Raw genomic sequence first — 9924 nt, 5'->3', positions numbered from 1 at the left:
GATCTCACACACAATTATTAAAACAAATTAAAATAATTAATATAATTAATTACTATACAATTTTATTGTATTAGTTTTAGTTAATAAACAGTTTCATAATAAAAAAAAAGCAAGCCTTTTTTTCACAACCTTTTTCACAATTCTTGTATATATAATAATATATAAAAATAATAATAAAGTAATTAACAAAAATAATTAAAATGCCATTTTATTAGCATAGTTTTATATTCCAAACAAAAAGTAGTTTTTTTTTAAAAAGCAAGGCTTTTTTCACAACCATGATAAAAAAATAAAGGTTCATGTACGTATTGTAAATAACAGAACAAAAATATTAAATAATAATATATTAAATGATATTTTGTATCATTTTTAATTATAATAAAATGTAAAAATTAATTATAATAACATTTTAAAAATACAAATTTAATTAAATGAAATTTATAAAATACAAATTTATCAACATAGTTTTTTAATCCAAACAAAAAGCAAGGCGTTTCACTTTATTTTCGCTCACTGCTCTCAAGGCCGATTCAGCAGCTTCATCACTAACATACGAAGGGGAATTGAGAGAAAATAAAAAATAAAATGTATGGAATATGGCCCTTTAAGAAGGTGAAAAACATACTTTACAGAGTGTTTTCATCCATCTGTGTAACTAGAAGCATTTGAATGTACATATTTGTGTGTCTCAGGCCTAAGAATGAATATTCTTTTAAGCTCTTATTTATGTGTGTGTCTGTGTGTGTGTGTTTTGTAGCCGGTGCCCAAGCCTGCTCCAGTGCCGCCCAGTAAGAAGAGGAAGAGGGTGATGGAGGAGCCACCGGAGGTCCTGAACCCCAAACCTCTGCTGAGTGGAGCGGTTCCTCTGGAGCCTTTCCTGGCCACGCTTCACAAGGTACAACACACACTCAGTCTGCGCCCTAATCAGTCCACTCGCTCTGTTAAACAGGGCTCAAAGCGCCTGTAGGTTAAAGTCAAGCCGGGACAGGAGTTTGAGGAATGACTCGCAGTGTCTGTAGTGAAATGCGGTCTGTGTGGCGCACATCTGACAGAGGTAACTCAACCCGCATGACCCACTGACACAGAGATCTGCAGCTACAATGTCCCGCCGGCAGCAGAAAACACAATGTTCACAAACTAAATGAAAAGCAGGATGAGGTGAGAGAAATCCAGCGAGTGCCATTAGCATGCAGGGAAACGGCAAATTCCTCATTTGCTTTGGATCCCAAACGGCAGATTCTGGCAGTGCTTCTGCAGGCGTCCGGAACATCGATTAGATGCTAATTTATCTGGAAGCCAAATGAATTTCTCTAATGATTGTAAAGGAAGGTGATCCTGCTGAAGGTGACTTTGTGAGCTGCTGATGAAGTCGCTGGCTTTCTCGGAGAAGTGCTGATGATGCAGGTGTGCTGCAGATACTGCCCGATTATTAGCAGGAAACTTGATGTATTTTGATGCATTTGATCAAGTATCATCATCTACATAACTATTTTCTCAGATTGAACTTTATTTATGTGACAATTCTACAACAATCAAAGTGACTTTTAGTGCATTTATGAAGTTAGTTCCCAAAACTTTTTGGTTCACTATAGTTTAATTCATCAAAATGAATAGCAATTTTATTACGTGAGCTTGTTATTTCAACATTAAAAAAAAAAAAAAACAGTGCAACAACATGAGTGCATAATACACTTTTTTTTATTTTAGTATTTACATTTTTTAAAATATTTTTAGTTATTATTTTAATTGTAGTTTAGGTTTTAGTCATTTTATTTGGTAATTTGCTTTTGTCAGTGTATTATTTTTATATATTATATTTAGGGATGCTCCGATCGATCGGCCGGAGATCGGTATCGGCCGATAATCACATTTTATGACTCGATCGGTACTCACTAACTTGGCCAATCTCACGAACCGATCGCAATTTGATGATGTCAACGTGTGATGACGTTGAAATGATTTGGCGCCACAGTCATGTCATAGCCGGTGTGGAAATGCTATGACGTTTCGAGAAACAATGAAAAATTCGCTATCTGTCGTGTATGTTTTGTATGATGATATGATGAATAGATGGTTCATTTTTAACAGCAGATTCAGTGACGTTAGAGCTGATCTGCGCCTCACTGCACGCGTCTGCGGCGTGTTACGGCTCTACGGCCACTGGAGCTGATCGCGGCCGCTCTAATCAGTGCTTGTGTTTATCAACGGCACGTTTCTGAAGCGGCTCTCTGTGCTGCTTGGTTAAAAATAGTCTTTTGTGAGTAAAGCGGGAGAAACAGTTTTCCCCAGTAACGGCTGTACACAAAGCAGCGCTGAGCTCACAAACGCTGCTTTATCAGGCATATAACATTCAAGATGAAATGAAAATGACATCGAAAATTTTCTAAAGATAGCCTTCCTTCAGAAATACAGTGATTTAAAAACACCCACACTTTTTATTAAGACGTGTGCTTTTCCAAATCATACCCATTCGATTGAATTTGCCACAGGTTAACTTCACTCGAAGTGTAGTTACATCTACAAGTGATGTAGTATGAATGTATGAATGCAAGTATGAATGCTCCTGAGCTAAATTCCAACTGCCCCAGATATCTTTTGTTTTTTTATTTTTAATAAATTTGTAAATGTTAAAAAACTGTTTGTTTTTTTTTTTTTTGCTTTGCCATTATGTTGTATGGAGTGTAGAATGATGTGGGGAAAAAAGTAATTTAAAATAAGGCAGCAACATAAAACAGAAAAAATTAAGGGGTATGAATACTTTCGCAAGGCACTGTGTGTGTGTGTATATATATATATATATATGTGTTTGTGTATATCTATATATATATATATGTGTTTGTGTATATCTATATATATATATATGTGTTTGTGTATATCTATATATATATATATGTGTTTGTGTATATCTATATATATATATATGTGTTTGTGTATATCTATATATATATATATGTGTTTGTGTATATCTATATATATATATATGTGTTTGTGTATATCTATATATATATATATGTGTTTGTGTATATCTATATATATATATATGTGTTTGTGTATATCTATATATATATATATGTGTTTGTGTATATCTATATATATATATATGTGTTTGTGTATATCTATATATATATATATGTGTTTGTGTATATCTATATATATATATATGTGTTTGTGTATATCTATATATATATATATGTGTTTGTGTATATCTATATATATATATATGTGTTTGTGTATATCTATATATATATATATGTGTTTGTGTATATCTATATATATATATATGTGTTTGTGTATATCTATATATATATATATGTGTTTGTGTATATCTATATATATATATATGTGTTTGTGTATATCTATATATATATATATGTGTTTGTGTATATCTATATATATATATATGTGTTTGTGTATATCTATATATATATATATGTGTTTGTGTATATCTATATATATATATATGTGTTTGTGTATATCTATATATATATATATGTGTTTGTGTATATCTATATATATATATATGTGTTTGTGTATATCTATATATATATATATGTGTTTGTGTATATCTATATATATATATATGTGTTTGTGTATATCTATATATATATATATGTGTTTGTGTATATCTATATATATATATATGTGTTTGTGTATATCTATATATATATATATGTGTTTGTGTATATCTATATATATATATATGTGTTTGTGTATATCTATATATATATATATGTGTTTGTGTATATCTATATATATATATATGTGTTTGTGTATATCTATATATATATATATGTGTTTGTGTATATCTATATATATATATATGTGTTTGTGTATATCTATATATATATATATGTGTTTGTGTATATCTATATATATATATATGTGTTTGTGTATATCTATATATATATATATGTGTTTGTGTATATCTATATATATATATATGTGTTTGTGTATATCTATATATATATATATGTGTTTGTGTATATCTATATATATATATATGTGTTTGTGTATATCTATATATATATATATGTGTATATATATATATATATTGTTTTTTTTGTTGTTGATATTTTGATGCCTTGTAAAATACTAGATTGGTGCATAATATAAAATCTTTAAATTGTATATAATTTTTTAATTATTTTAGTATTACTTGCATATAATTGTAATATTCGCTCAAATTTTAAATTAGCTTTTATTTTTATATTTTCTGTTTTCATATTCATTTATTTTCGGTTTTAGTAATTTTATTTGCTTTTATCATTTTTATTTGTTTCTCTTTTTTTTTTAAATATATATATTTTGCTTTTTAACTTCAATTTTAATAGGTTATACTTTAGTTTCAATCATTTTAGCGCTTCAACTTATTTTCAGTTAGTTGCCAAAACAACACAAGACACCCTAGCAACCATCTAGCAACAGGCGAAATGTCATTATAACAATGGCCTAGCAACTGCATAGCAATGTAACAAAATCTCAAAACACCTAAGCAATGTCCTGGCAACCATCCTCAACACCCTAGCAACCACAGAACAACATACTGGCAACCACTCAGAACACCTTAGCAATCACATTTCAACAAAACGCAAAACCGAATTCTGATTTTACAGTAATAATAGCATGGTGTAAGTGGGAATGGACTGGAGAGCTCGTGTGTGTGTGTGTGTGTGTGTGCTGAACGTCCCACTGAGAGCCTGTCGGTTTGACCGCAGTAAAGCGTCCCAGATCCATCAACCGTCATCCTCAGACGAGCCCAGTGAGCGAGACTCACACTCTTCAACAAATAAACACGGATGAGCCAGTTAAAACGAATCAATCCCCAGATGAACTCGGAGATGCATATTAGTGTTGTGCTGGAGTAATTAACATCGCTTACAGCTCTCTGTACACAGGCCAAGACCAAATAAAGTCATAAACTGCACAAAAAAAAAAAAAAAAAAAAAAAAAAAAAAAAAAAAAAAAAAAAAAAAAAAAAAAAAAAAAAAAAAAAAAAAAGGGATAATGAGAAAATTGTAATAATGAGAATTGTCAACAATAACTGAGATGGCAAGTTCAAAGCAGTGTTACTTGAAGTAAACTTTTAACTGAAATAAAACTTAAAACACTTCTCATTTTCATTTAGTTTTACTAAAATAACTGAAACTAAAACTGAAATAAAAATGAATGAAAACTATATATACATATGTAAAAATTGAAAACTAAAAATGAAGTATAAAATTCATTCAAAATGAGTACTATAATAGGATCTCAATTGAATTGTATTATTAGTAGTATTATTTTAAAAAAATAATACAAATGACAAAAATGACTAAAACTAAAATTTTAGTTAGTAATATTAATAAAACTAGTGAAATTAGTAAAACTAATTGTATCCCAATGATATTATATTGTATTGTGTGTGTGTGTGTATACACACTTCAACATTCTAATTTACATATTTCAACATTTTAATAAGTTTTTCATTGAATATTTATATATTTAATTTATTTCAGCTTTATTCTAATTACCAAAAATGTTTAATAGTTATTTTTAGTTAACAATAACAAGCAAGGATGTACTGCCTTATATTAAAACAAAAATGTGACCCTGGACCACAAAACCAGTCATAAGGGTCAATTTTCTTAAATTGAGATTTATGCATAATTTGGTCGAGATACGATAATTTGAAAATCTAGAATCTGAGGGTGCAAAAAAATCTAAATATTGAGAAAATCATCTTTAAAGTTGACCAAATGAAGTTCTTAGCAATGCATATTACTAATCAAAAATTAAGTTTTAATATATTTACAGTAGTAAAATCTTCATGGAACATGATCTTTACTTAATATCCTAATGATTTTTGGCATAAAAGAAAAATCGATTATTTTGACCCATACAGTGCATTTTTGGCTATTGCTACAAATATACCCCAGCGACTTAACACTGCTTTTGTGCTCCAGGGTCACAAATAATAAGTGAAACAACTCATTACGCAACACTAAATGCATGATATTTACAGCAGAACTGTGTTGAATCTCTCTGCTCGCAGAACGGCATCACGGAGGTGAAGGTGGAAGAGACGGCAGACGGCCACATTCTTCACCTGCAGACGGAGGACGTGCTCATCCAGCTGGAGGAAGACGCCACACACATCATCTGTGACAACAACGAGTCACTGCGGACGACTCTCAGAGACCTGGTGCTGCGCTTCCTGCAGAAACTGTGACCTCTGACCCCAGCTGTAATAAAACTGCATCTGCGCATCCCGAGCCGGAAACCAGGATCCAGAACTACTGTGTGGCTGATGAACTGGTTTAGACACATTTTCGTAAGGTGTTACTGTTTAGTTGACATTTGGATGGAGACTTTTATTGGTGTTTTATATCATTGTAAAATAACTTCGGAAAGCTTTTGGAATAGAACTTACTTTCTGTATTTGCTTTTCTCTCAATTTAAAAGTCATCCTGAAATCAAAATCATATTCCAACTTGCATTAAGTTATGAGATGCAATGCGTTCCTACTCTACTTGCATATGTGCAAATGTCATGTCAAAATCATGACTGACGACTTCCGAAATGCTGCTTTTTGCTGTAGTTTGTTTCTGGATTGTTTCAGCAGTATTAGTCAGAGCTGAGTTTATAAAAGCAGATTTAAAAATGCTTTCATTTCTAGAACTTGTGGGATTTTCTGTGAATTAAATCATTAAATCAGCTGTTCACAGATGCCTTTGCGATCTTTGCAACTACAGAATAAAAGATAATGGCCACACACAGGGTTTTACTAACTGAAATAAAACTAATTTAATTTTAAATACTAAAGTGAATCAAACGAAAACATTTAATTTTGTTTCAAACAAATGAAATAGAAGTAAAGCTAAATAGAAATATATAAAAAATAATAAAAAGCACGTCAACCACTTAAAACAAATTTGAAATGAAAACTCAAAATATCAAAATAAAAGCTAATCCATAATATGAATAAATACTATAACAGTATACAAATGTTTCTAAAATATCACACCACTGAGTGATTTGAGAAACGACTTCATAAATCCAATAAAAATCAATGAAACATCAGATGATTTAAAGACAGACATCAAACATCATGAAGGAAAGTGACGTCAGTGAAGAGAAAAGTAACAACATTCAGATATTTATAAGTGACTTCAGTGTCCGAATACATTTTGGGGCCACAGTCAAAAGTTCAAGACGATGAATATGAACCTCAACCTAGTTTTTTACATTCATAATGTAATCCAGCCCAGCACTCGGTGGTTTGAGAGTTTGGCCTGAAGCCCTGAAACGCTGCTCTCTCTCTGCACTGATATCATGTGTGCTGTAAACACACACCTAACACAACATCCAGCTGCATGTGTTACTATTAGGAGTGCTGGGAAAGCCCACGTCTGGACACAAATCCTGTAGTTATTCCGGTCATTAGTAGAAGTATTCTCCAGTCAGTGCTTGTGTGGGATGAATTAGTGATTTTATGGTAAGAAATATGCCTACTACAGAAGTGTATAACTTTACTAGTGAGGTGTTTCCATTGGCTGCTGGGAAGGTTTCTGAGGTTGCAGCTCGAGATGTTTCCTCACAGGGAGGGTCTAATTTCATGTTGGGCTGCTTCTGAGAGAGAGCCGCTCAGCTGATGTCAGACGGTCAGATGCGTGTCTGGGCTTTGATTACAGACTGCAGTGTTTCCTGAACTGCAGACCCCGCCTGAACCCGGGGCCCGTCGAAGCAGCTGCGCTCACGGCCCCTAAAGCCCACAGACCGGAACAGTCAAAACACAACCAGTGCTAGTGAAGAATGTTATGAAGGTACAGCGGTGTGAATCGGGAACGAACCATTGCTGTGAACCATTTATTTGCACAAATGAATCCCCTAAATTACTGTAATGTGTGATTACAGAGAAAAGGGTTAATTTTACTCCAAACAAATGATGAAATCAGCTGGATTTTGTTATTGGTGAGGGCAGGTAAATTGGAGCTGTGCAGATGTCATTTGTAATAGCACATTTTTGAACAGTTTTTCTCATGCAAGTTTGCTTAAAGGGGTCATATGATACTTTTTTAAAGATCAGGGCGTGTTAGAACGAGCCGTTTTAGGGGGGCGTGGCAGAGTCTTAACTTTGATAAAGAATATCTCTTTGGTTTTGAGACTTTAGTCTTTGCAACTTCAGGGATCTTATCTATTCACAATCAGCTTGTAACACTCCAAAGAGAAAGGAAAACTTGAAATCGCATCATATGACCCCTTTAAAAAGAAACAAAAATCAAGCAAATGGTCTATTGTTTTAACTAAGAAATACTGTATTTTCACAACACCATTTATTTTGACCTCTTGCCAACTTTCTGGGTGAAAAGAAGTACTGTCCGACATTACATCTGATCTAAAATATCAAATTAATATAAAAATACTAAATAATAATAATAATGATTACAAATACTTAAAATATAATGCAATAATATTTAAAGATAAATTAATATAAACCACAAATGCAGAGAACCGGTTTTATTTTAGTATAATTGATATACTATTATATATATATTTTTTTTTAATTTAACAGGGGCATTGTACATTAATTTAACATTTCTGTAAATGTAACAGAATTAGACAAAGGCTATTTTTATCCTTAGTCCCTTTATTGTTATATTTTGTCTTCATTTTAATTACAGTAATTTTGTGGTTTTGTGTCATTTTTATGTTTATACATACATAAATATACACACACTTGATGTGTGTGTGTGTGTGTGTGTGTGTGTGTGTGTATGTATATATACATGTATATATATTTATATTCGTTTTTATTTCAGTTTAGTTTATTACATCAAGTTAAATTCAAATTGAAAAAAAAAGGTTGCTGGAAAAAAGCTGAAATTTATTTTATTTCAGTTAACATTTTATTTCAAGTAATGAAAATGTTTTTTTTTTTCTTTTTTAAAATTTGTTTCAGTTTTAGTTAAATATTAATTAACAATTTTACTGTCAGAGTTGTTAGTCTTAATCCTGTTTGCAATTTCCTGATCCTGTTCCTCAATGAACAAACAAAACCTATTGCAAAATGTCATGATGAAGCAATAACACAACTCATTCTGTGAATCATTCAGTTCAAACCAACTGATTGAGATCTTCACCATAAAGAAAGAGATGATGACACTGGCTGGTTTATTAGTGTGGTTGAAGTTGTCGTCAGTTATAACGTTTGCAGGCATTCAACACTTTACTACCAATAGTTTATATTGTCAGTTCTTGTCCAGTCCCAAAGGCCATATGGCCTTCACCATAATTAAAAAAATAATAAAACATTAAAGCCTGTTCAATAGATTTATACAATACAAAACATTGGCATGTTACCAAAAAAAAACAAAACAAAACAAAAAAACATTTAATCATTCATATTCCTATTCTAAGGGGAACAGCGCCACATTTTTGCATTTTTAAAAAATAAAACTCATTAATTTACAATTGCAGAGCCATTTTCCGAAATGTACCTGTCAAACATGCGTTTTATTTATTTTTTGCTGGATCTATCTGCTGCTTTTGACACTGTCAATCATCAGATCCTCCTGTCCGCCCTCTCATCACTGGGCATCACAGGGATTCCACTTCGCTGGTTTGAATCCTATCTCACTGGTAGGTCTTTCAGGGTGGCCTGGGGAGGGGAGGTATCCAAAGCACATCAACTGGTCACTGGGGTTCCTCAGGGATCAGTTATTGGACCCCTCCTCTTCTCCATATACACTACATCACTGGGGCCCATCATACAGGCACATGGCTTCTCCTACCATTGCTATGCTGATGACACACAGCTCTATCTCTCATTTCAACCAGATGATCCAACGGTAGCTGCATGAATCTCAGGCTGCCTGGCGGACATATCGGCATGGATGAAAGAACATCACCTACAGCTCAACCTGGCAAAGACTGAGCTTCTTGTCT

The 9924-nt window shown here is 32.3% G+C and overlaps 1 protein-coding gene across 1 annotated transcript in view; it reads left to right on the top strand.

The window, feature by feature from the left end:
- Positions 1-6787, top strand: part of ints9 (integrator complex subunit 9) — a 19817-nt gene extending 13030 nt beyond the window's left edge. The window contains exons 16-17 of the mRNA XM_016506912.1: positions 758-895; positions 6032-6787. Of these exons, the coding sequence (XP_016362398.1) occupies positions 758-895; positions 6032-6208 (315 nt within the window). The 3' untranslated portion in view covers positions 6209-6787. The remainder of the gene's footprint in view (positions 1-757; positions 896-6031) is intronic.
- The last annotated feature ends 3137 nt before the right edge of the window (positions 6788-9924 follow it).

This window comes from Sinocyclocheilus anshuiensis, unplaced genomic scaffold (genome assembly GCF_001515605.1).
Source record: "Sinocyclocheilus anshuiensis isolate Anshui unplaced genomic scaffold, SAMN03320099.WGS_v1.1 scaffold534, whole genome shotgun sequence".
NCBI lineage: Eukaryota > Metazoa > Chordata > Actinopteri > Cypriniformes > Cyprinidae > Sinocyclocheilus > Sinocyclocheilus anshuiensis.
Note: the sequence above shows the minus strand (reverse complement) of the source record. Positions and strands in the feature narration are given on the sequence as shown.